General features: G+C 41.8%; 1 protein-coding gene across 13 annotated transcripts in view; it reads right to left on the reverse strand.

Moving 5' to 3' along the window:
• Positions 1-16,463: 16,463 nt before the first annotated feature.
• LOC120834978 (vitamin D3 receptor B) overlaps positions 16,464-27,293 on the reverse strand; it is a 23,969-nt gene continuing 13,139 nt past the window's right edge. For 10 of the 13 annotated variants that reach the window (XM_078092419.1, XM_078092423.1, XM_078092426.1 and 7 more), the window contains 4 exons: positions 27,044-27,225; positions 24,987-25,137; positions 22,634-22,750; positions 16,464-21,791 (listed from right to left, as the gene is read on the reverse strand). In XM_078092419.1, coding sequence (XP_077948545.1) covers positions 21,538-21,791; positions 22,634-22,750; positions 24,987-25,137; positions 27,044-27,225 — 704 coding nt within the window. In that variant the 3' untranslated portion in view covers positions 16,464-21,537. Of the gene's footprint in view, positions 21,792-22,633; positions 22,751-24,986; positions 25,138-27,040; positions 27,226-27,293 lie in introns of all 13 variants that reach the window. The other 3 variants (XM_078092420.1, XM_078092414.1, XM_078092422.1) reach the window with 1 other exon arrangement.

The raw sequence follows: 27,293 nt of genomic DNA on the forward strand, positions 1-27,293 counted from the left end.
AGTTTCCACCTGTGTCCAATCACCTGCACCTCCCTAGTGTATTTAAACCATGTGTGTCTGTTGTCACTTGTCGCGTCATTGTCTTTCGCCACGCTTGTTCTTGTCTTTCGTCGTGGATGTTTCTTGTCAATCTTCCTGGATGTTTCTTGGTCCCTGCCTGTATTTTTGCCACGGTTCCTGTGTGCGTTTTTGCCCCTTGGCCTTTGCTTTTGCCTGTTGACTATTAAAGTCTTTTGTTTCGGAGAAGTCTGCATTTGAGTCCTGCCTTCCACCCGCCCCCCTGACAGAATGACGCGACCATGGGACTCAGCAGACCCGCTGCCAGACTACGGTCCGGACTACTTGGACGTAAGAAGTCCCTTCTGGCAGCGGAAAACGAATTTTGTTTTTGGTCCCAGGAGCTATCAGCTCGCCTGCCTCGAGCTCCGGGACCTCCTTAACCCTAGAAGGAGGAGCAAGCGGAAGAAGCGCTCTCCCGTTCCCGCTGGGCCACCGCAGCGCTCTCCCGTTCCCGCTGGGCCGCCGCAGCGATCTCCCGTTCCCGCTGGGCCGCCGCAGCGATCTCCCGTTCCCGCTGGGCCGCCGCAGCGATCCCCTGTTCCCGCTGGGCCGCCGCAGCGATCTCCCGTTCCCCGACTCTGTCCTCCGACCCCGACTCGGCCAGTCCCCGCTCCGAGACTCATGGCCCCGACGCCCCCAGTCCCCGCTCCGAGACTCATGGCCCCGACGCCCCCAGTCCCCGCTCCGAGACTCAGACTCCCTCCCTTCCATCCCATGGTCCTCTCCCACCCTCCCGTTGGTGATTTGAGGGCCGTCTGGGATCCGGCCCTTGAGGGGGGGGCTATGGGGTGGGTTATGGGGGGGGCTGAGCCGCCGACTGCGGAGGTGTTCCGTGTCCCCGAGCCGCCGCCGACCCCCCCGGAGGTTTCCCGTGTCCCCGAGCCTGCTATTCCAGAGACGTTCCGGAGCCGGCCAAATGACGGCTCCGGAACAACATTAGCGCATCTGGGTTTTAATATCCATAAAAGGACCAAATTACATTATATGAACACACTTTCAAGGCCCTGGATACAAATTCCTCAAAATCCAAATCGATTTTGAGTTGGACACACACTCTTCATCAAATAGCTACGCTGTTCCATTTGGAGCACAGAGAGGAAAAGGAGACTAAAAAAGATGTCAAGGCTGATAAGAAGCAGGTCCTAAGAAGTCCTTGAGGAATACAATGGGATTAACATCATCTGGAACCGCGAGGTGTGCACGCCGGCTGTTTAAAGTTCCCGAAAGATTAGCACGAGGAGGAGCAGAAGGAAAGTGGGGAGTGCGGGGGGGGGGGGGGGTTATCTGCCGGACCAGTCGAGACAGATCACAAGAAGTGGAAAAAACTGGAAATGTCTTATCAGCATGAGAATGACCATCTTTTCCCGCATCATGTGTACTAACTTTGCAAGAAAATGTTTTGATATTTGAAGAGTGTTTTAAAACTCTTGGAGTTGACAACAAAAATGATTTCATTTGAAATGTTTTGACAGTGCAAATGTTTTACCAGAGTTTCAGGAAGCAACTGAACCTGAATGTAACTTTTTTTCGTTCTTAAATATAATCAAGTTCAAATGAGTAGGGGCGTTGCATAGAAATGCCTCAAATTGGCAATTTTTCAAATCATCATCAGGTCACACAATGAGCCTTGATTGTAGAAAAAATTAAGGGCTTAGTTTTTCCCCAAACAGCTGCACAGATGAGAACATGAGTACATTCGTTGAGTATTTTCAGCTGCCAATTAATAAACATGTGGTGCTCTTGTGAGTATTTACGTCAGGATCAATTGGGATATACAAATAAACTTCAATGCCGAAGTTCATTGTAAAAAAACAGTTGTAGGTATGGGGCTAAAAGGGTCTTGCATAAGGACGAGGCTAAAATTAAATTATTTTTATTTTTATTTTTTCATGGGAATCGAAAATGTGAAAAATTGGAATAAATAAAGACTTTCACTTTAAATGAACGAGATTCCAAATCTGGTAAAACATTTGCTTTTTCTGCTTCTCGTTACCAACAGTTGTAGTACCAAAACAAACAACACAATATTACTGTTGCTAGGTTGAGAACTAATATGTAGGTTGTGATGACTTCTTAGAGAAATACACAAACTGTGTCAATCGCACTCTCGCACTTCCAAGAATGCTGGCTGTTTATTGTACTGATTGCCCGAGTTGCAAGCCAACCTCGTCTCCCCCAGGAAGGGGGAGTTTCTTGAAAGGTCATGGTTGTCCCAGCAGACCAAACACTGGCTAATTGCTTTGTTGTTTGTCGGCTCTGTGACTGTTTTTGTGCCGCACTTTGCCTTTGTCTCGCATTCCCAAGTATATTACCTCAGCCTGTGTCCAAAAGATGGAGGATGGAGAGGGAAGACAAAGGAGGGGGGGGGATAACCACAGAAAATATGGAAGCAGCGGTTTCACGGTGGATTCCGTGATTACGCTGTGAAGGAGCCCCCCGTCTCTGAAGCTAAAAATAGCAGGAGCAGGAAGGTGCTTATGGGACCGGGGGGAGCAGCGGAGGGGACAGGACGACTAGAGTCTAAAGTAATTGGCCAGCAAACAGCAAACAGCTGGGGGAGTGTGTTTGGGAGAGTGTGTGTTTGGGGTTCTACTCCATGCAGCTGTACTCGGCCTTTCAGTCTTAGATTCTTCTTATATTGTTACATTACTTTCTCACTCTCTCTCTCACACACACAGACACAGCAGGAAGGAGAGTAATGGGTGCCTGACAGCCAGAGCCCTAAAGAATGAAAGAATGTCTAACATGAGGCAAGGGAACAGCTGTATAGAAGGAGACATTTGAGGGTGGGGGGTGGCTGAGAGAGAGGGGTGGAGGGGCGGTTGATTCACAAAACAGGGTGAGGGTGGACCGTGGAAAAGATGATGAAAAAAAGTTTGCGAGCTGCAGTATGTGAGAAGGGGGAACGTTTCTGGAAGTGGAATCAACAAATTTATTGGTGGATGTCAAACGTTGGTCTAAATCAACCCCAGAACTTCCTGCCTGGGACAAAGGACCCAGCAGATGTTTTGCTCAGCTGTTGCAGAAACCCTCCACTGGTGGGTGGGTGTGCTTTAGATTAACTGTGCTCACTGTAATGAAACGGCCTTGGGAACACGATGTGGAATGAACAAGACCACTGCAAAGGAGGGCAAACTGCAGATCCCATATTTATGTGTGTGTGTGTGTGTGTGTGTGTGTGTGTGTGTGTGTGTGTGTGTGTGTGTGTGTGGAAGGGAGGTATTGGAAATAACATGAAGTCACCCTGGCAAGGAGGGTACCAGTTATGCGGTTTATAGGCTCTGTGCTACATCTTCTTATGTTAAAGCTGGAGGGTGAAAAATGACTTTAGAACAACACTGCAAACAATCGTAAGATACAATCAGAAGACAGCGGTGCCATGCATGCATTGTAGATACACACATGTACAATTATGAATGCACACAGAGACACGTGAAAACAAACTACACAGATGTGTCAGGACCATTTTGCTAAACTTAAGACTTTATTCAACATTAATTTTCATTTCCTTTCTTTGTGTTGCTCCAGAAATGTTAAATATCTGCTAACAACATACCTGGGTCACACTCACACGTTATTCAGAGACGTCTTCATTTCTTGTGAAATCCCCTCCTCCTCGTATCTCTAAAGTATCACGTTTGTTGCCGTGTATGTGTGGGTGCATCAAGTAGTGCAGGGGGTATATTTCCCGACGCACCTGTGAGCTTTGTGCAAAAAATGCAGCCCCCCCCGACCCTCCGTCACCACAATACACACACACACACACACACACACACACACACACACACACACACACACACACACACACACACACAAGTACATGTACTGTCGGTTGTCTGTCTTGTAACCTCAACACTTGAGTTGTTGAATACGCTGTCACTACAATAGAGTCTCTCACCACTGCACTTTGTTTTCCCCTCTTTTTTTCATTTGAGAGTGAATTGACAGACTTTTAAAAGCAATGCCTTTAGGAGGTGCCTGAAAGCTTTATTTAGCAATGGGCTTACTGATATAAAAACTATATTTTGAAATATTGCAGCTATGTTATATTAATAACATTAGTTCTATTACAATATGAACTCTAATGCTGTTACTTAATTGATTTTATGTGCAACAGTTGCACTGTCGTTGTTTGAATGTGTAAATCAGCTTTTTGTTATCCACATGATGTAGTGTTTATGACTTGTTTCTGCTTCCTGCAGATGGCCCAAAAATGTTGTATTTATTCATTCACAACAGGTTTCGAAATTTCTGCTAATATGCAGCAGCTTCAACCTTTTTCTGAATACACAGCCACTCGCAGCTTTAGTCCCAAAAAAAGTCTGATGACATATTTTCTGGAATTCTCAACATTTTGCTTGAACCTGCAGCTTCTCTACTCTAAATGTATATTTTTTAAATATATATAAAAATGTTCCAATCAGATTTGGTCTATAATACTCCTTTACACCCACTGTTTTCTTCCCGTCTCTTTGCACATCGTGTGTGTTTCTCTGTTGAACTGTATGTAGGCCGGGGTGACCACAGGGCTGATGAGGAGGTCGACAGGTGTCCCCATGCATCCAGCTGTGATCAGAAACCCTCTCTGTGGCTTTTACTGAGAAAATGCCTCCCTGCAGAGGTGTAAACACACAGCTTCAAGAGAAGCTCATGTGTATATATATATATATATATATTATTATATATTATCAGTAAAGTAAGTAGTATATATTCATCAACATCCCCTACTACATATATAATACACATCCATCCCACACATATATAAACTTTCCAAGTGAGTTAGTATGCACGGCTGTGGTCTTACAGCAGAACCCCATAACAGACATACATATCACGTAGCACACTTTAATACAATACTCGTTCTTTGGTTTACCCACAAAGCTGTTCATCGAAAAAGGTTTTGTGTGCTGTTCACATCTGTGTTTCAGTCAAGCCTGAGTTGTTAAATGTTCAGGAAACCACAAAGACACTCGACTCGAGCACTACGCAATGACATTTAAATTCACACACACACACACACACACACACACACACACACAATGAGCATACACTTGGTGGCTACTTTTCCCCACGATGACAGTGCTAACACATAATGATCATGTTCAACATCTCAGTAAAGCAATCCGAAAAAAATCCTACACTGAACTATACTTGGCCATCCCACTGTCAAACGCCACACACATTAGGCCTGTTCGAAATGCGCGTGGCTTGGTGTGGCAAGTGGACGAGGGCGGGCGGCAGCAGGAGGAGCGTAGAGAAAAAAACTGCAGTCATGTCAAACTGATTTAAGCCCCCTTCAAAGAATAATTAGGAGGTCAATGAAAAAGTAACAGCCCGTTTGCTCTGCAGGCTACTTTTCAAACCTCATTTGAATTGTGTTTGTAATTATATATTTATGTTAAAATAGGCCTACATCTGCAGTGTGTGCTCTCCTTTGTTCTTTTTATGTCTGCCTGCAAAACCCTTTGCTGCTTGCTATTATAGCATTATTATTATTAGCAATCAAAATATATGTTTTTACATTACATATTCATTGCACAGCATGAGACCAATAACAAACAATCTAGCATCAAGTATTACAATCGCACAGAAAAATGGGATTTTCTACAAAACGTGGCATTTGTTGTTACAGAGCCACCATCTCATAGGAGCTGGTGGCGGCCAGCTGTTTCCCATCATGCCTTGAGTCATGCGGTCAGTGGAGAGCAGCTGTGGTGCCTGGTTCCAAAAAATGGGACGCTTTGCTATTGTGAGGTTATCGTTGACCACGTGTTCAGAACATCAAAGCAAGTCGGGATCGAGTCGGACACAGGCCCAATGACCCAATCCAGTGGCTGCATCCGTTTTAAGATGCATTAGTCGACTGATTGCGTCACAGTGGCTGCGACTCGTCTGTTTCCCATTTCGGTCGACTTGACGTATACAGCCTTTGGCCAATCATGTCCCATCATGCATTGCGGGCCAATGGGGATTGTATTTTATTCAGGATGGAGACAGGTGGGCCAGCATCGGGGAAGGTTTCCCTTTTAAATAACTACTGTTTGAGATATTCACTTCAATATCTACCAATATAAATGTTATAATATAAAACATTGCATCTTACCTTAAAAAAAAAACTCTTAAGTTACTTGACGTTGGTTACCAATGTTTTTTAAATACACATAAGACATGGGCGAAAACTGCTCTTAGTCATAACTCCAGTATTGCTTTTAGCTAAAAGTAACCGATTTGAATTAAATTTTAAAATTCTTCTCTCAGCCTGAAATATCTCGTTCTCTGGGAGGGAGAGCATATCTTCCTAAATTAAATTAACAAGAAGCAGATTACCACTGTCTGCATTTTGTAGGTTTTTCGAGTTATAAGGCTTTCACGGTCACATTCCTTCTATTATCTCTCCTAATAACTTTCATTATGGATTCAATCAAAGTAAAAGAACACAAGAGACGGTTCGGCAACAAAGAACACCATTTCCATTCAGTCATGTGAGGCTGATCATTCCTGGCCATATTATATAATTTCATTTTTCCCTGAAACATTCAGCCTAATTAATACCTATTAGTATTCAAATGCCCCTATAATCATATTTACAATTACTGTATGTATGTACCAGAATTTTCGTACATAGAGACGCAAATAATGAACAAATAATAGTAATAGTCTGCAAGTACCCGCTCCTTCACGTATATAAGCAGAACACAGCGAGGTACAGAATACCGTTTGTCAGTTAATAGACCACAGAGAAAACAACAATGCTGATACTGTGGAAGTGATGTCTGTGTGCATTTAGTATTATGCAGGGCATGTGTGCAGACACAAACTCCATCAAAAGTCTGTACAGCTGTCATCAGAAACATACCTCACTTCATATGACGCTTTAGAGGAAAGTATGTGTTGTTTGTCTAAAAATGTATTTTCTTATAACCTCTCTCCTTGCATTGTTCCCTCTACGTGCAACTTGTTTAGAAGGATTGAGGCACAAGCAAAATACACATTTAAGGAAAATGTGGATGTGAATAAGAGACTGGAGGTGTACACCAAGATAATTCAAGATGGATAACAGATTATAGATGTTTCTGATCTTTGTTTATTCTAGAAGGTATTGTCCAGTTAAATTCTGCATATAATTCTATCACTGCCAACATGGAGAGGAAACAAGCCGTTATTGGAGCGTTTAGCGAGCAGCCTCTCCAGCGGCATTCTCAACCCTATAGAGTGAAAGTTCCAATTTGAGGCCGATGGACACAAAACAAATTACTTCCTTCTTCTAATCAATACTTATGTGTTCAGCACAACTTCTGTTAAATGAACAAAGAAACTGTAAAAAAAATGAAAGGACAAATGTTTATTTTGCTCAGCCAGAATCCAGATGTATGAGGTTGACAACAAAAAACAAGGGAACGAGCGATTAAAGTTCATTGACCCACAATCTGATAATGTTTGATTTGTAAGCATTCCATTTTAAAGTTAATTTTATATTTGTGAGAGGGAGGGCATGTGGTGCAGCCACGTAACTAGGTTTTCAGAAAAGAATTTGTCTGTTTGAGTATAGAGGAACATTATTTTTATTACTAAAGACTATTCAGCATGCTGGTATGGACTGAAATCATTCTACAAACAATGCTGACACACGTGCGGAGATTGTTACTGTTTTAAAAGCCCTGTTTTAAACGGAAACGCATTAGTGAGGATGTAGCCCGAATAGAAACTAATTTTATCATCACATGGACTATTTTGAACCTTGAACCAAATGCCATGAATTGGCAGGGAACAACAAAGCGGAGAATGACTTGGGAGACGGATGACAAAGTCAAAGGTGGGTTTTATTTGTGGTCTAGGACAGGAAAGGTTTGGTACACAAACAATGACGGTCAAAGTCAAAAGGTACAAAAGGGTCTGGCAGAGACAGAATTCAAAAAAAGTAGAAAGGGGTCGTAGACTTAACCAAGAAAGTAACTAGACAAGGCACAAAAGTGTAGGAACGCTTGCTGAACGGTATGAGACGAACCGGCTTAACTCCATGTGTAATGAAATCTGTTATAGGAACCACATGACCGAAGTGGAGAAAGTGAATAAACACAGTGGCATACTGTGTGCGTGAGTGTGTGTGTGAGACACACACAGGGTATAAATATAGGGCATGGGAAAACACTGAGGAAATGTTTGGCTGTTGCAACTTTGCAACTTTGAAATCATTATTTTCCAAGGAGAACACTTCATCACACACACAAACATCGCATAAACAACAGAATTTAAAACATGTTGTTCTATACTCTCTCTGGAACAACAAAAGGAATTTAAGAAAGTTTTTTTCTACATTCGAGTAACATTCTTTTCTTCAAAAATATTAAATAAAATGTTCTCTTAACATAAATCAACATAAATCAAGCAGCTTTGTTGTAATAAAGAATATGTCTAATCACTCTGCGGCCCCTGCACTTGAATCCTTGCATGCAATGCTATCATTAACAGTGAAGGCGTGACTTATACCTATTCAAGTGTCTCGGAATCATAAAACGCAAGTTTATTGATATTGTAAATATATGTATATTTTCTCTGTCTCCACCTTCAGCTCCGTGAGAGCAAATAATGTTATTTTGCCCCATGGAGGGCCCGAGAGTAGAGAACCATCTACGGGCCATGCATGCGTGCCTCGCATTCTGAACCGAAACCACATGGTGGGTTTAGCCCTAATGATATTTGGATGACTCGCATAAAGGGCACCAAACATCCAGTTTAGATAAGTGGGCAGAGAATCAATAGAAAAGAGTAGAAAACGGTCCTCTCTCTTTCGCCCTGTAGGCTAACACACAGAGACATTCAATGCATAGCATGAGCTTCACATTACTGATCCGAATGCATGGATCATTTTGCTTTGTCTTCTCTTCGTGACTGACTGTTTGGTTTGAAATAAAACTCTCTCTCTCTCTCTCTCTCTCTCTCTCTCTCTCTCTCTCTCTCTCTCTCTCTCTCTCTCTCTCTCTCTCTCTCTCTCTCTCTCTCTCTCTCTCTCTCTCTCTCTCTCTCTCTCTCTCTCTCTCTCTCTCTCTCTCTCTCTCTCTCTCTCTCTCTCTCTCTCTCTCTCTCTCTCTCTCTCTCTCTCTCTCTCTCTCTCTCTCTCTCTCTCTCTCTCTGTCTGTCACTGTCTCACACACAGACGAACAAGAGATATGCACACAGAAAACACGCCCTTGTTATTACTGGAAAGTCACAACTGACACCCCCCTGCAGGCGGCGGCTATGTGCCAATTGAACAGCCATACCCCAAGCTGGGGCGCAAAAAAAAAAACACTTCTTATTTGGCAGGGGCATTCTTAGTAAAACATACAGTGATATTTCTTGCAGAGGTTGAGCAGTATTTGATGTAACTAATGTACATATACTCAAGTACTTTTTTTATACTACTTACATCCCCTCTGCTATATTTGGAGTCAAAGATTTTACTTTTAGACACCCAACTAACAAATTAGGTAATATTATTATAGGTTAAGGTACCCAGCAGCATATAACATAAATAAAACATCTCCATCATTACTAGCTACAATAATTAACTTTTGTTAATTATTTTTATGTAATGTATTACTATTCTTACTTAAGTCAAATATTCCAGAACTCAGCATGCACTGCTTGGAGGTGCAGTATCACTCTCCGATAGTGTGACTGTTACTCCGTATCCAGAGACAGAAATAAATACATTTGAGGACCAACCCATTATGCTTGTACACTGGTTCCACTCAGTGTGTGTGTATGTAGACGTCTTTATCTAGTACTCATGACTAGACTCTGCCTCACCCAAAAACTTAACCAACTGTCCTGTTGCGACCCAGCGCAATGAGTGCAGTGCACAAAAAAGGAGCATTTCCCTTTGCGAATTACATTTAATGATCAGTAAAATATTGACGACCATTACCAAGTTAAGGACCATATTACAGATTTGGAAATGTGAAGTGAAGTGCAATAATTGAGCAGGAACGTAAAAGCTGCACCTGGAAGTTAACCCAAGTACCCATTGTTTGTACAAATATATTAATAATTTCAAACCCTAGCTGACTTCATGAAGATAGAATATGTGTTCTCGTATTCAAATATTAGTCCAACTTCACATAAATAAGCAGTTGGTGGATCTTCAAAGAAAACATTTAAGGAAATACATTGTCTCAGCAATATGCCAAAATCTGAAAAGAATTTTGAATGAATGTCTAGAGTCAGCCCGTATAAGTGTACTAAATCTCGTAAGTTGGGTGGGCTCATGGACAGGGAAAATCAGTGCCATTTGAGTGAACATTTTTTAACATGACTGCAAGTTCACCTGATGCTTAATAGAGCGACTTCACATGTGGACATTCCTAAAACTGTATTGTTGCTGGTTAGCCTTTACAAACTATACATTAGGCTGCTTCTTGTCAGTATTGTGTGTTATTCTTGGGAGGTAACGTAGAGCCAGAAAAACAATCCCCTGTGGAAAAGTACATGATGTACAGATTCTCGTTGCTCTATTTTGAGATAAAGGAACCAGAAAGCCCTCACCTAAGGGATTTTGCTACAACCAAAGTCCCTCTTTTCCCTCATCTAACCTCGTGCACAGACACAACGGCTCAGCAGACCGCACCAGCGCAACCTTATCAGCAGGCAAAAGAAGTGCCCCAGCTTCGTACCCGGACTGACAATTAACTGTCATGCAATGACTGGATTTCTCTGATAACCTTTTATTTGCCTCTCCTGCACATCACAGCCCATGCAATCTTGCTCCATGCATAACCATATGAGCTGAGGTGAGCCCAAATCTCTTCCGACATATTGTACATATGTCAGATATATCTTCAAAATAAGCCGTCTCTCTGTGTTCCCCAGCACTTCCCTGCAGAGACACCACAGCTTTGTGGTGAGCTCGTCCAGTATGACCTAAACGATCTTAACTGTTTCTGGTTATCTTTAGTGTTGAATCAGACAGGTCATTAGGTCAGTGGGGGGCATATGCAGTCTATGAAACAGATATGTAACGAGAGACAGTGCCCTCTGGTGGGTAACATTAAAATAGTTGAAGTTTGTCAAATAGTTTGGCATAATATGGTCTGAAAATCCATGAAAGCCATAAATGAATATGTCATAAATAAAGTAGCCAATATGTGATATATGGAAACAAGCAATAAAAAGTAATATGAAAGAATGTCATAGTATATTATTTCTAAAAGTACTTTTCAACTGTAATTCTTCCAGACTACTATAGTTTAAGAGTCACCTTTTTGTGAAAAACAATATTGTGACATATTCCTATGGCATAATTTTGTTATACTTTGATGATTTTCTTGAAATGACATTTTACGTTAAGTGTAGTATTACTTTTCTATGACTATATATGACATACTGAGACATTTTTATGAATATATTGTACCGTGACTTTTTAATGAGTTTCAATGATAGGATACTAGACTTTGATATATGTTATGCCATTTTTATTGCAAAAGATACTGGCATTTGTTAAGACATACTACATCATGCTATTTTTATGGCATGCTATTGTACTTTGACATTTCTATGACTTTTTACATTTGATATTTTAATGAAATATTATAAACTAGAAAATGCATTTCCTGCTGAAAATGCGTTGGAATGCAAAAAGCTGAAAGCTGAACTGAATTTTTAAAGATAGCTGAAAAAACAGAAAGTTGAATTTGAATACATTTGCTGAAATTACAGATATTAGAAAAGCTGAAATTAATTTGAAATAGCTGAAAATACAGATATGGGAGAAGCTGTATGGAATTTCAATAGATTTGTTGAAAAAGCAGAAATGAAAACAGCTGAAATAAATGTGAAATATTGCAAAGAAATACAGAAATTAATATTAAAACATTGCTGTTAATACAGGCATAAGAAAAGCTGAAATTATTTTAAAGAGCTGCTGAAAATACAGGAAGTGGGAAAGCTGAATTTCGCAGCTACAGGAGCAATGTTGGGTTAAGTGTCTTGCCCAAGGACACATCGACATGCGGGTTAGCCAGGACTGGGTCAAACCCACAACCCTCTGATTGGAGGACGACCGTGCTCCCCACTCACCCAGTCGTATGATTCTCAAATTTGCAGACTAGAGTTTACAACATTTTATTACATACCATGTTATGATATTTTGATGACTCATACGACAGGATATTTAGATGGAGTAATATCAAGTTACTCGTATTCGTTACTCTGAGGTCATCCAGCATCCGCTGCTTGTCTTAAATCAGTGGTTCTTAACCTTGTTGGAGGTACTGACCCCCACCAGTTTCATATGCGCATTCACCGAACCCTTCTTAATTGGAAAAATACAATTCAAAACATAGGTATATATTTTACTGGTGCACAAAATGAACAGTGCATCAACATCAGTGTTCAAAGAACAAAACCATTAAAACAATTTTTAATACTTCTGCCAGTTTTGGAGGCAAGGTTTTTGTTGCCAACGCATGCCTGTGCAGAATACAATGAGTAACAATGATGTGTGGTGCATCGGCTTTCACTAGCGAACTTTCTTCCCAGCATGACTGGAGCTCCGTCCGAACAAACTGCAGAAACCATATCCCACGAAAGATTGTTGTCTTTGAAGAAGTCATCCACAAGTTTCTTCACATCGGCTGCCTTAGTTGTTGTCGTAAGAGGCTTACAAAATAAAAAATCTTCCTTTATCACGTTGTCTTTCACATAGCGCACAAATACAGCAAGCTGGCTTAGATTGGAAACGTCTGTGGTCTCGTCCAGTTGAAGGCTGAATTTTGCCGGGCTTGAAATCAGATCTGCAACTACTTGAGCCAAGATGTCTTTGCTCATGTCCTCTATTCTGTCGCTAATGGTGTCATTTGAAAGAGGAATTTGGGATAACTGAACTTCAGCCGCTTTTCCCAGCATGATATTCGCCATCTTCAACACAGCTGGTTTTATGAGTGTTTCGCCAATGGTGTGTGGTTTGCCCTGCTTTGCGATCAGGTAAACAACTTCGTACGATGCTGTGAGGATCGGTTTGTTGATAGGTACAAAGCCGAGAACAGGCAGAGTAGCCTTTTCATCAAATCTGCCTCTCTTCACCTTGAATTCAGCGAGCGTTGTGTTCTTGTATTGTCCATCTCCATGCAGGTTAAGGAAGTGTTCTCTTAGTTTTGCCGGTGCTAGACTAGAATTGCTCAACTTGGCATTGCAAATCATGCAGTTAGGACGCTGACTCCCATCACGTTCCGTTATACATGTGAATCCATATTGTACATATTCGTCCGACCACTTTCTTTTCGATTGAACCCAGGTTAAGAACCACTGTCTTAGATACCGTGTAGGAGGAGACTGAGCCTCTGCTAACGAGCTTCTCTGGAGTTCAGAACAGAGACAATAAATAAACCTTAGACACCATTCATCCATCCATCTTCAAACCGCTTATCCTGCACACAGGGTCGTGGGGGGGCTAGAGTCAATCTCAGCCAAGTTCAGGCGAGAGACGGAGTACACCTTGGACTGGTCAGCAGCCAGTCGCATGGCTAACACAAAAACACACAACCATTCACACTCACATCCACACACCTACGGGCAATTTAGAGTAACCAATTAACCTAATCCCCAATGCATGTCTTTGGACCTTACAGACACAAGCACCATCAGGTGCTCACGCCTCTTCATCATTATCACCTTCCCCTCCCCCACCAGCAACGACCCTCTCTATTCTGGAGAGAGACGTTAACCGGCTCTTTAGAAGACTAAATCCCCGTAAGGCAGCCGGTCCGGACTCCGTTTCCCCTCACTCCCTGAAGCATTGTGCTGACCAGCTGTCTCCGGTGTTCACTGACATCTTCAACACCTCCCTGGAGACATGCCACGTACCAGCCTGCTTCAAGGCCTCCACCATCATCCCTGTCCCCAAGAAGCCCAGGATCACAGGACTCAATGACTACAGGCCCGTCGCCCTGACCTCTGTAGTCATGAAGTCTTTTGAACGGCTAGTCCTGTCCCACCTGAAGTCCCTCACCGACCCCCTCCTGGACCCCCTGCAGTTCGCCTACAGAGCCAACAGGTCTGTTGACGATGCTGTCAACATGGCCCTCCACTACATCCTCCAGCATCTGGACTCCCCAGGAACCTACGCCAGGATCCTGTTTGTGGACTTCAGCTCTGCTTTTAACACTATCATCCCGTCTCTGCTGCAGGACAAACTCTCCCAGCTGCACGTGCCCGACTCCACCTGCAAGTGGATCACAGACTTCCTGTCTGACAGGAAGCAGCACGTGAAGCTGGGGAAACATGTCTCAGCCTCTCGGACCATCAGCACCGGTTCCCCCCAAGGCTGCGTTCTTTCCCCTCTGCTCTTCTCCCTGTACACCAACAGCTGCACCTCCAGCCACCAGTCCGTCAAGCTCCTGAAGTTTGCGGATGACACCACCCTCATTGGACTAATCTCTGGTGGGGACGAGTCCGCCTACAGGTGGGAGTCTGACCATCTGGTGTCGTGGTGCAGCCAGAACAACCTGGAGCTCAACGCTCTAAAGACAGTGGAGATGGTTGTGGATTTCCGGCGGAACAGAGCCCCAACCTCCCCCATCACCCTGTGTGACTCCCCCGTCACTATTGTGGATTCCTTCCGTTTCCTGGGCTCCATCATCACCCAGGACCTCAAGTGGGAGCTGAACATCAGCTCCATCACCAAGAAGGCTCAGCAGAGGTTGTTCTTCCTGAGGCAGCTGAAGAAACTCAACCTGCCAAAGACGATGATGGTCCACTTCTACACGGCCATCATCGAGTCCATCCTCTGCTCCTCCATCACCGTCTGGTACGCTGCAGCCACAGCCAAGGACAAGGGCAGGCTGCAGCGTGTCATCCGCTCTGCAGAGAGGGTGATCGGCTGCAATCTGCCGTCCCTGGAGGACTTGTTCGCTTCCAGGTCTCTGAAGCGAGCTAAAAAGATCGCGGCCGACCCCTCCCACCCCGGACATAAACTGTTTGTGCCCCTTCCATCTGGCAGGAGGCTGAGGTCCATCAGGACTACGACCTCCCGCCACACGAACAGTTTCTTCCCGTCGGCAGTCGGGCTCATCAACAGAGCCCGGTCCCCCACTGCCTGACTATAACACTCCACCGGTCACTCCCCCTCACACTGCACATGCCACTTTAACTGCAATTCATCACTTTGTCACTTGTCACTTTGTCTCTTGTCTGTTACTTGTTTGTTAGTGCACTTTATGCTTAATACTTTTCTTTTTAACTTTTTAATATTTAAAATTTGTTTAACTTTATTCCCTTGTTTTTTTTACTAACCCATAGCCTTAGCCTTATTCTTACTAACCCATTGCATTAGCATTTCATTCCACTTTATTTTATTACCTGTGCACTGTTGTCTTGTCTGTCTACTGTCGCGCACTAACCGCCAAGACAAATTCCTTGTATGTTTGACATATTTTGGCCAATAAATGTTTCCTGATTCCTGATTCCTGAAGATCGTTAAAATGTATAAACCATGTCATTTGACTGTTGCAGTTTCTAGCTGTGTATTGACAATAGTGCTTTTCACCACTCACCTTGATACATTCCTCTCCATCCATTCTGCTTCTCCTCCCCCAGCACTTCATGTTGTTACCCTGACAACCAACAAAAAGACAAATGAGCCGCTTAAATGGGCTGAAAGATAATGACGTAATGTCAATATGTTTGCTAGACCACGTTGTATAGTTGTGATAATGTTCTAGGTCATAATGAAGCCAAAGAGGCCACTGAATTTAAAATATTTGCTACGCTTGCACCATTCGACATTAAACACAATGCAGCTGGTAATGAGAAAATACATCCTATATCAGAGGTTCTATCAGATACCAATTGAGATACCTTGAAATATCATTCATCGGTGAACGGATTATAGCCCACGCAGTTATTTGTATCTGTTGAAAGACTTATTAACCCCTAGAAAGTCACAAAACAAGCACTTTTAGAAGGCTGTTAACAGTATACTACACATTCAGTAAGGTGCTGCATTTGTACTTTTAACCACCATTTCCTTAGTTTACTTTTTTTCATTTCAGTGAACATTTACGATTCGACACTTAAGTGTATCTAGCATGAACAGAACAATTTACTTTGGGATAAATAAAGTTCTACCCAGTCTTTAATTGTGTTGCTCTGAATACATGTTTAGTGGCAGTCAAACTTTTTCCAACACATGAAAGCAAAACATTTTCAAGTGTTACCATGACTACCCTGTCTGCAGACTTTCCAGATACATTAACATGAATCCATTGTTAGTGATATTGTGGAACTACTATTGTGTAGCCTGTGCAGATTTCCTCCAATAGTATACTGGAGTTTGTAAACAGATGCTCAAAGACTCTAAGCAGAATGTCATCAAACTATCCACAAAATGCACTCGACTGGAAAAAAACAAACCAGACAGAATGCCACTGTTATGTACAACGGTTTATTCTTGATTTGCAAAACATCTGACAAAAATAACATTACATGAACACCAATTGATAATAGAAAGAAGGTCTTCAAATTCTTTTTTTTAAAAAGACATCATAAATTGCATTTACATTAGAATTTAGGTGACTTGACTTTATTTTTAGATAATTGAGGCCATTGCATGCTGATCTACCCAGGCAGTTTGTGGCTAATAAATTCAGATCAGTATGCATGTGTTACAAACATTATATTAAGTGCTTTTGTTGGTTTGGGCATTTTAATTGAAAGTGGCATGATTTGGGTTCACAGTAATGGGTGCAAATGAAATGCCAAATTCAAATTTACTGTTATAGATTAATACACATGGCCAACTAAGTGCTAAGAGGCCAATTTCAGAGGCAACCCTCTCATTTGAATTAAGATGGGGAACATCGGGGGTAAGCTTAATCAAGACCCTCCATGAATAAAAAGGGTTAAATTATGCCTCACAGCTCAGGGTAGCCGCGACCATGGCAATATTGTTCCTCAGTATTCACTGATCAATAAAAAGGATCTTATTCATTCAGTGTTTACCAGAAGCAGTTTGACATGAATACACTAAAGTGAGTAGTTTCTCCGTCATTATGATACTGTGATCTCAAAAAAGATTTGTTTTTCCCAATAAGCACTAGAAAGTTGCGTGTTGGACTCGAGGCTTGTCGCCCCACTAGGGGGCTGACATTTTGGACGATGCCTTCATTAATTGGTGTCAATAACACACAACTTTGTGATGCTCAAGTTAAAAAGCAGCATTGCATGGATATTGAGGCTTTAACTTTTACTAATTCCCCTTAAAGGACCAACCATTGGCAGGGAATGATGAAGGTGCAGGAGTAGACGTAAGGACAGAAGGAGAGGCCCGGAGAGGGTAAGGGGGAAATGAAGGGACAAATAATTGGGATAAGATAACAATAGTGTACTACAGAGCCGAAACCATGCTAAAAAGTACCTAGTGGAGCGCAAACACACCTCTCGCTTCTCCTACTGCCTCAAAGTCTTTCAGGTTCCTTCTTTTCAACTGCATTCACTCCACAAAGTCCTCCACTCCAGTTCGCACTCAAGAACTATAAAGATACGGCCGATATCAGCAGCACGGCAATCCGTTTAATCTTGTCGGTTGCAAAAAATTGCCAAGATATCCAAAACACAAAGATGTAGAGAAGGATGTTGTTTTTAGAGTAAATACAGCCTCACTCTAGCCAGTCTGAGCCCTGTTGGTCAGAGTGAAGGCACTATATTAAAAACACTCCTGGTATTTTGAGCGTGGAAAAAAAAAAAAGTCAGAGAAGAAAAAAAGGGTACAAAAAACAAAACAAAAACTATGACTTCATTAGCTGGATTCTCCCAAATGTGTGAGATATCTCTGAGGTAATCATTGAAGTATGACTCATTAGACAGCAATAAATACCAACATACAAATATTACAAAAAGTAAAAACAGAGGCAAATGCTTAATGCTAAAGCAAAATCTGAGCTAAAAGAGGTAGGTTTTTAGGTAAATTATGGTGTACATCCATTGTGAACACTCCTTTTTGTAAGAGCTAAATTAGGTTGATTCCATTACAATCCCTGTCCTAATGGGAAGAACAAAAATAAGAGAAAAGACTTGAAAGCCTTCATGTGGGAGATGGTTATAAATGAATGATCTCATACATGTTTTTAATGACAGGATTTGTAATGGCAATTGTTATAAAGTGATACTAATATGATATACAGTAAAGCTTGCTGGTGATAGTGTACCATGAGTTGTGTATTGCAGGTCCTAAAACAGATTTATGTTGCCAATCTAGAGGAAATCTCCCAAAGATGGATCCATCGGAGTTGACGTACGTTTTTCAAATTCCAGTATTTTCAACAACCGCAATGCAGTTAAAAAAATACGGATTCTTTTAAAACAAGACAGAAAACGCTGTGGATGCACCATATTTCGATTTAACTGTATTTGCATGTTATGTGCTGCATGTTGGTTAGGAAATGGAATGGTGATGTGATTAAACCAACATTTAAATCACATCATCGTCATACAAAAGGGGAAAAGAGGGTTCACTCACGATTAAGATTAAAAGTAAGTACTGACCAAAATCTACTTGTTCAATTAGCGGCTATATGATGCATCCGCCACTCCTCCTGTACAGTTTTCAAAGCCCCAAGAGCTTCTTCTCTTTTACCCTGTTCTTTTGGAGAGGGAACTCTTCCTGTGGTACTTACAAGGTTCATCAAGCCTCCCGCGGTATAATACATACAGAAATAAACACTGCATCTCTATCTGAAAAAAAGATACTGAACTAAATCAAACCCATACCTACATACAAAATGTATGTATTCAGAGGAAATCAACGTAGAAACTTTTCAAAATCTTCAAAAGTCAGCATTCAGTAACCAAGCACATCGTATCCCTCATCAAACTGACATCCTGTACATAGGAGTGGTAATGCCTAAAGACACTCAATCTGTAACTCCTTAAAGTTCAATCACAGTTGGGGGATTCGTGGGGCATATCGATTAGATGTCCTTATGATTATGTGAATATGCAAACATCTAAAAGCAATTCGTCCGTCTCTTCTACGCAGATCCTTTTTGAGTCCCACCGTGACTGATGAAGAGTCGGAATAAAGCCACAGTTGCAGAGAAATAAAAGGAAAGTCACAACTTCACACACATCCAGCAGGACAACAAACACATGCTCTCTCCCAACGACTTCCTCTGGGACCACACAGTAATCATCGTCTGCTCTCGGGTTTTACCCATGAGGCCTTATGGCGAACTATTGGAACCGTATTGACTGAGATCTCCCATCAAACAGCAAATACAAGACAAGCATGATTTTTCTCTCACGTCATATCTGCAAATTACTTTTTTTAATGCCAAGATGCTGTAGTGAAAACATCTGAACTTTGGGAGAATTTGAGTAAACCCTTGGGCAATTGTCTTAATACAAATTCATTTGACCATAATTCCACATGCAGCAAGTCATACATTAATGGTCCTAAACTGAAGCGTTTAAAATTCTCTTGGCAGTTTGGTTTATAAGCCATAAGGATGAAGCCTAAGCCAAAGATGACTGAAAGCACTTTGACAGCAGAGAGAAGGCATACGAGCTCCTATCACATACAAGCTTATCATCTTCCAAGAGCCATGGATAAAAAGCATACAAGTTTAAAAGATTATATAATGAGGATATCCAAGGCCCTGGGGTCATTACGACGCACTGTAATGTATCAGGTGTACAACTAGCTTAATAGTCTATATGGCTTATATTAGAGATCAGCGTTTCTAAAAAGTTAACCTTGGAAATTAAGCAAATATATCAAGCCACCACTGAACAAATAGTCAAATATACAAGCAATCCCTGTTTAAGCCAAATTCTTACCCATAAAACATGATCAAAGTCAAAACAAACAAGAATAGCGTCATAGATAAATAAAAAAAAGGGTAAATATTGTATTTTGCATATACACAATAACCCTTTTTATTATAATAAAATTCTTATAATTTTAAATTTGCCGTGAGAAAAATCTACGTAGCCCTACGTACAGCAACACAATGCAACCACTAGAGGGCTGCGCAGCATACATCATTAAACAGGAGGGCACGGGTCTCGAGGTGCGAATCACTCTCGGCCAGGCTCTCCGACATTCTAGAATCCACTTCCCTGTTAGAAACAAAAGGAGTTTGATATCCGGGAGGTCTGAAGCAGCTTTCCAAGCTCTGCGCCCATGGAGCTTGCCGTGTACTAAGGAGGAACAATTCATGGAATTGTTTTTAACGGTGAAATGACGTATGAAACAAACAAAAAGAAAACATCCATTGCAATTACATATGTAATTCCAAGTATGGTATGCAGCTATATTATTTACAAGATGGGCCCCTTGCTTTGGCCTCATTTTACTATTCCAGTTAAGATTTGGCATTTTAGCCCTTAAAAATCTGTGATAATAGATACTATGTATACTAAGACATAGGGTTGAGTAAAAGGGGTGCTAACAGTGCTTAGGATACACGTGGTAGTAATTAACTATTTACAAGGAAACAAAAATTAAACAAAAAGTGTAGAAAAAAGAAAAGACAATTTTAGAAGAGCGTAACAAGCCAATATGCTGGCTTGGTTTGATTGACAGTTAGCAGTGTAAAAGTAGCTAATACATTTAGTGGCTAATTCTCCCCTCAAAACCAGGCACCCCAAAGTCCTACCCAAACCTCACAAAAAAGCTGACTAAGTTCTGCACTGCAGTATAAACCTCAAATATGAGCGTTTCCTTCATAGGCTGTGTGGCTAGTGGGACAAACTCGCACGCATGTTGAGTTGGCTGCATTTGTAATACCAGGCCATGAAGAAGCAAGGTTATTTTTAGCTACTGGAAGCTTCGTGAGAAAGTAGTAGACTATACCTTTGGTGAAAGGCAAAAGGCATGTGTTTGAGTATACATATGCTGCATGGAGAGAAGCAGATGAAAGACACGATAAAGTTAAACCTAAAAAAAAAAAAAAAGAGCAGGCACTGCTTTTGCGCTGATAAACCAAAGTGTCATCCTTGCGGAGTCTAAATTGTTAAAGTGACTGTTCCACATATGTGATGTAAAACAAAGAGGTAGCTCAACTGAATGGCTAACGTAATCTCTGAGTATGCTTGTTGTTTTGATATGTGCACGGCACGTACACACACACAAATGTCCTGGCATTTCAAGCAGCAGTTTGATGATTTGAATAGACAAAAACACTGTTTGATGTATACATGTATAGTTCAATTTGTATTGAATGAAGGTTGCTTATGCACTACCTAACTCAACATCTGTCTTCTCTCTGTAGAACCTTGGTCTTAATCCCAAAATGGACTTCCACACACACACACGCACGCACACACACGCACACGCACGCACACGCACGCACACACACGCACGCGCACACGCTTTACACTCCACACCTCCACTAAGTCCAGCCAGCACATACTCCGCTCGCTGCCTGCCTGCTTGCTTGCTTTTTTTTTTTCCCCTACGCATCTCATCACCAGCTTCCTCTCCACCACTGAGGTTCAGAGGCTCTAAGAGACTTCACTGCCAAAAACCTCCAAAACCAGCGGGGTGAGCTGCAGGCTGTGCTCCGGCTGGAAGGACAGCGAGCGGTACTGTTTGGAGTGCTCCTCGTTGAGGCTACGCAGGTCGGCCAGCTTCTGGATCATCTTGGCGTAAAGCAGCCGTCCTGCTGGGTGGTGAAGCTGGATGTAGGCCTGCAGGGTCTCGGACAGTTGGTCCTGGAGGGCTTCGACCCGTGCGTGATCCTGCACCCCGGGGCGGTCTGCAGAAGGGGAGAGGAGAATGTTCAAATATTTAGGTTTGTTACACATCCAAAAAGGCAAAGCCAATGCCGTGATGGGTCTCCCTGCCACCGCCATTCAACCTCTGCAGCTCATCCAGAATGCAGCAACTGGACTAGTCTCTAACCTTCCTAAATTCTCCCACACTACTCTACTCCTCCGCTCTCTTCACTGGCTACCGGTGGCTGCCCGCATCCAGTTCAAAACATTGGTGCTCACGTACCATGCTGTGAATGGATCGGGTCCAGCTTACGACCAGGACATGGTCAAACCCTTCATCCCAACCCGCGCACTGCCAAACTGCTTGTTCCTCACTCACTGAGAGCAAAACACTCAACAAGATCACAACTCTTTGCTGTCCTTGCTCCCAAATAGTGGAACAAGCTCTCTGATGACATCAGGACCGCAGAGAGACTTCACATCTTCCGCCGCAAACTAAAGACACACCTCTTCAGACTCTACCTCGACTAAAAGACTAACAAATTGTAGCACTTAAATTTCTTGTTCATCCGTTTGTATCCCTATGGTTGAATGCACTTATTGTAAGTCGCTTTGGAAGAAAGCGTCAGCTAAATGACATGTAATGCAAGTTAAAATCTGTGTTCAATTAGTAGCTTAGATCTGCACCTCAATGTGAATTATGTTGACTGATACACAGAAACAATGCTTGATTGGATTTTTTCCCATTCAAATATTCAAGTTGATCTCTTGCAAAAATAAGCTATACATTTAATATATTCTTTATTAGGAAAAAAGGGGCAAATGAGATCAGTCAGAAGAACCTCAATATGTTCCCTCCTCCACGCGGTCAGACCAACGGTACCTGGAGAAAGCAAGCAGATGGCCATCAGCAGCACATGTTCCTCCTCTTGCAGGTTGAGCTTCTTCAAGCCCACCTGGAACTTTACCAGTGGCTCCAACAGGTCCAGAGTGTGGCCCGCTATAGAGGACACAAGCCTTGATTACTTTGCACCACTTCCAATCAGTTGCATACAATATCGTAGAAGAAAGGCCCTCCAGAGAGTGTGACCATCCGGCCTATTCATTAATATTTCATGTTGTCTGTTGGAATCATCTTTGGTTAAGATTTTTTTTTGCATGCTGTGCATTCTCATGTTTGTTGTTTTTAATAAGAACTGAGAATTGCTCTACGTGCAATTTTGGGAGGGAATCGTTTTGAATAGATAAATGAGAGGCCATAGAAATAATGATCAAAAGTGAACTGCAATACTCTGAGCACTGTGTAAACTGTGCATAAATCAAAGGTTCTGTTTCCAGATTAATCAATCTTTGTTATTAACAAATAGTTCACGTTTTCTTCTCACTCTTCGACAATTGTTTAGTTCAATCAAATACTAAAGGCTAACTTAGAACGATAAAGTGCAATAAAACAAGATCAAATCAGCATTATCAAGAGGTCCCTTAAATGTTGTGTGTTTAACTAAATAATACACCAATTTGTGGAATCGGTGCAGTATTGTCGAGAGCTCTGCAGGGGGCATGAGCTCCCAAGCTGCATGGTTATCCTAACGGCGCAACCTGGCACCACCAAATCAGGTCTACCAAATGTGCTGGTTTTTGCATTTTCATTATGAAAATGGGCATCACAGAAGTCTGATGCAATTTAAAGATCTGGTTCATTTCAAGATGTTTTTTGCTAACTAAAAAATTAGTTACTAGACAAAATGAGGAATTGAAAATGATGGCCGTTTTCTAATCATCCACCCCAGCAAAGGACTGCCGTATTACCAAAAAATCTTGCTAATGAACTGAGGCTGTGAAATAAGGTGAGAAGTAATTTGAAATTCGATTTTTCGATTTCTCTCGATTCTCTCTAGAATGATATTCGGTCTTGATTCAGAAAAGTGAATAATCGGAATAAAAAAAATTAAAAAAAGCCTGTCTCGCGCGAGACATTTGCTCGCTCGCGGAGCGTGAACTTCCTCGCTCGCAAGGTTAGTCTCTGCGCGCTCGCTGTTTTTCTTTTTGACAGTAACGGGGCGGGGCCAGTCACCATGGTCTCTACACCTGATTGGTTACAAACCCCGTCTTTGGATTGGCTGGAGTGATGCATTGACACAACTATAGAAGCCCATTTCTGCACTAATGTAAGGGGATAAAAAGAAATTATGAGATAAAAGGTTGTCAAAAAAACAAATGCTCCCCTTCGGTAATCGTAGTGGACCGTCAATGACAACCAGCTACAACCATCATTTACCATTACCGGCACATTAAGAGCAATGCGTCCAGCTCGCAGACCGGTCCGTCAGTCTGAATCTGTGAATATCTAATAACTTTACCGAACTATGAAGGAGCCTGCGCATATCTTACGTCATTATTTAGATTTTCCAAAAAGTCCATCCGCATTGAAAGTTGGCAAGATATTCACAGATTTGGACTTTTTTCCGGTATTTTACAAATACGGAACGGTCTGAGACTAAGAGCAGCTTTTTCGTCATTTGTCATCTGTTTAATTTTTTTTTTTTTTACATAGGCTACTTCATATTGTGTTGAAATGCAAGCTGCATTGGTTCTTGAATTCTTGATAGAAAATCAGATTTGTGACAAAGATTTTTTTTCTCTTATAAAAAATTAGAGAAGGTAATTGTCTGGTATCTGTTGATTTTCTTTAATTATCAAATAAAGTAGGAAATGATTAGCAACCTCTGAGTAGCAAACTCAGATTTGAAAAAAGTTAGAAAATCGAGATGCATCAATAATCGTTTTATCAGTTTAGAATCGATAATCGGTTTAGAATCGAATCGTTGACCTCTGAATCGGAATCGAATCGTGAGGTGCCAAAAGATTCCCACCCCTAATCTGTATTCCAGTCATGTTCATGTAAACTACTACTTGATGTTTTAGCAGATAGAGCAGCTTCTGCTGGTCCAGACAGTCGCTGTTTAATGCGGTCAGCAGCTTAGGAGTGACATTCTTTGGTTGATCCCATAGAGCGGAGTCTTGTTTGAAACTGGTAAATGAAAGCCTTAACCACAGGAGCCTCTGCGGATACAAGAGACTGCTTTTGCAGTCTTACATATCCACGAAACGTGCTTCTTTCAGCTATTTATAGAAGTGAAGGTGTGTGTTCTTCAGCCATCAGCTGAGCAAAATTTGTTGACAAGCACGGATTAAAACAATAGCTTGTCGTAACAGTTGTGAGACTGTACACTGACCTTTGGTGACGTCGCTGACCTGGTATTTATAGTCAGGCCCACCACAGCTCCAGGACATGTCTTCCAGGTTGAAGCTCTGATTTGAGCGCAGCATGATCACCTCAATGGCGCTGGACTTGAGCAGGGCAATCTGGTCCTCCGCAGTCAGCTCCTGCGGGAAAGAGATTACGTACCGTTAGTGAACCCCAACAACACCATATTAAACCAATCCAATAACTGCAATCACGCAGATTCACAACTCCAAATTGATAATCAATAAAAAAACTCAATGGAAATGTCTTAGTATCTTTGTTGTTAAAAACACAATCTCTGAATCCAAACGATGTCAGAAGGTGCAGGTTTTATAACACAAACGGGTATATTTTGTCTATGAATAACAAGCTATCAACATAGAGCGGATAAGTTTAGCGAAAAACAACAACTTAATTTGAAATGAACCCTGCCCTTTCTACATGTTTGGATTATGTCAGCTGATCAATTTTATAATTCATTCCAACGGATTTTCAATGGTTTACTGACTACCGGTTCAAAGTACTTCAATGTTCAAAGATATGCACTTTATACGAAAACATTCAAAATATTAATTTCTGTTTGGTCCGCTGTCTTGGATTTTGAAGTCAATTACTTATCATAAATCAGATTTTTCACTCTTATAGTAAAATCCTGAATCTGTAGATGTTATGAAATATCTAAAGGGAAAGCACTGAACTAGCAGGAGATGGAGCTGAAACCCGTGGATCTTCAGGGGAGGTCCGGCTTGTTTTTCAGGGCTAAGGGAGTGGATCATAAGTGGACAAACATTCCAAAGGTAATCCGACCCGTCCATCACTCGAGCGAGTGGAACGACCACTTTCAGGAAATACAGGCCCAGGCTTGTTTTTAGCCTCAACTTTGGGGTGACCCTGAGACACAATGCGTTCGCCTCGGTCAACACACTGAGAGACAAATACGCTAAAAGGCACCACTTGCCATGTGTAAAACATGGGGAAGAAACACAAAAAAAGTCTGAACCAGACAATATTTTTTTGCATTTACACAAATACTGTGCTAACTTTTCTCTTCCATACACTTTTTATTCTATTCTTTATTAAGTTATATTTTCAGTCAAGATATTGCATTTGGCTTTTTATCCCATTAAAGACTAAAGTGAGTCTTTGTATTAAGCCTATTACAGATCTTTAAAAATGTGGTCATCAGACTGATCCTGAGGGTGTGCATGCAAGACAGATAGCTGTGTCTTGCTCTAAAAAGGTCAGACAATCACCTACTAACATACTTAAATGGCTAACACTTCACACCACCAACAAAACATCACCATGGCAAATATATAACCTTGTAAAGCAAAATAACAACACCACTATAACCGATTTTCCATAGTGTGTCAGCTATCTGTAATATACAGTCATCAGTATTACATCAGTAATCTATGCCCTTTAGACCACAGCCATCAATGTGGACAATATCGACTAATCAGGCTGAAAAACAAGTAGGTGTACAAAGTCTTCAACACACATTTAGTAAAGAGTCATGCAGAGACATGTAAATAAACTAGAAGTATCACGGTTAATACCTCCCTGTTTGTCCAAAACATCATCACTTAATCATATTTTCCCATGGGATTCATCTCAAATAGGATATGAATTCTTTGGTTGTGATCAAAAACATGGTTTGGTGAGGTTACACCGACCTTTAACCACCATTTGACCAATTCTAATCAATTTATTATTGAGTCCAAATCCGAGAAAAATACCCTGCAGGCATTCCTGAGATTTCAGGCGAACAGAATGGGCCGGGTAGTCAGACACATTATGGACAGATAGACGGACGTACCGTTGGCGGACAGACAGCCTGAAAACATAATGCCTCTGGCCAAGGATGTTGCTGGCGCAAAGACATGGAAATAAATATGGGTTTTTTTTGCCAGCTATAGGGTCAAATCGCTAGACAGGGCATTTTCTTTTGTGGCCAACATCAGTTGTTAACATCTAATGCAGAGTGACAACTCCAGCAGACAGATAAAAACCAGACCCACCCCCACCCCCCCACTCCCCCACACACCTGAACCCAGGAATCATCTTGGCAAAGCCAATGACCTTCTGGATGCTATAGGAGACCAGATCAGCCAGGTGGGGCAGCATAGAAAAGCTGGAGCCCTCTTCCTCGCTGGAATCAGGGCTACTGCCCTGCTCGTGGTACATCATCAGCAGGTTGTTGAAGTTCATTTTGGTGTCTACTGACTCTGTGGTGAACAAGAAAAAGCCAGCCAATCAAAGAGGAGATGACAGAAGAAACTGGAAAAGCATGACA

The sequence above is a fragment of the Gasterosteus aculeatus genome, chromosome 17 (genome assembly GCF_964276395.1).
Source record: "Gasterosteus aculeatus chromosome 17, fGasAcu3.hap1.1, whole genome shotgun sequence".
Lineage (NCBI taxonomy): Eukaryota > Metazoa > Chordata > Actinopteri > Perciformes > Gasterosteidae > Gasterosteus > Gasterosteus aculeatus.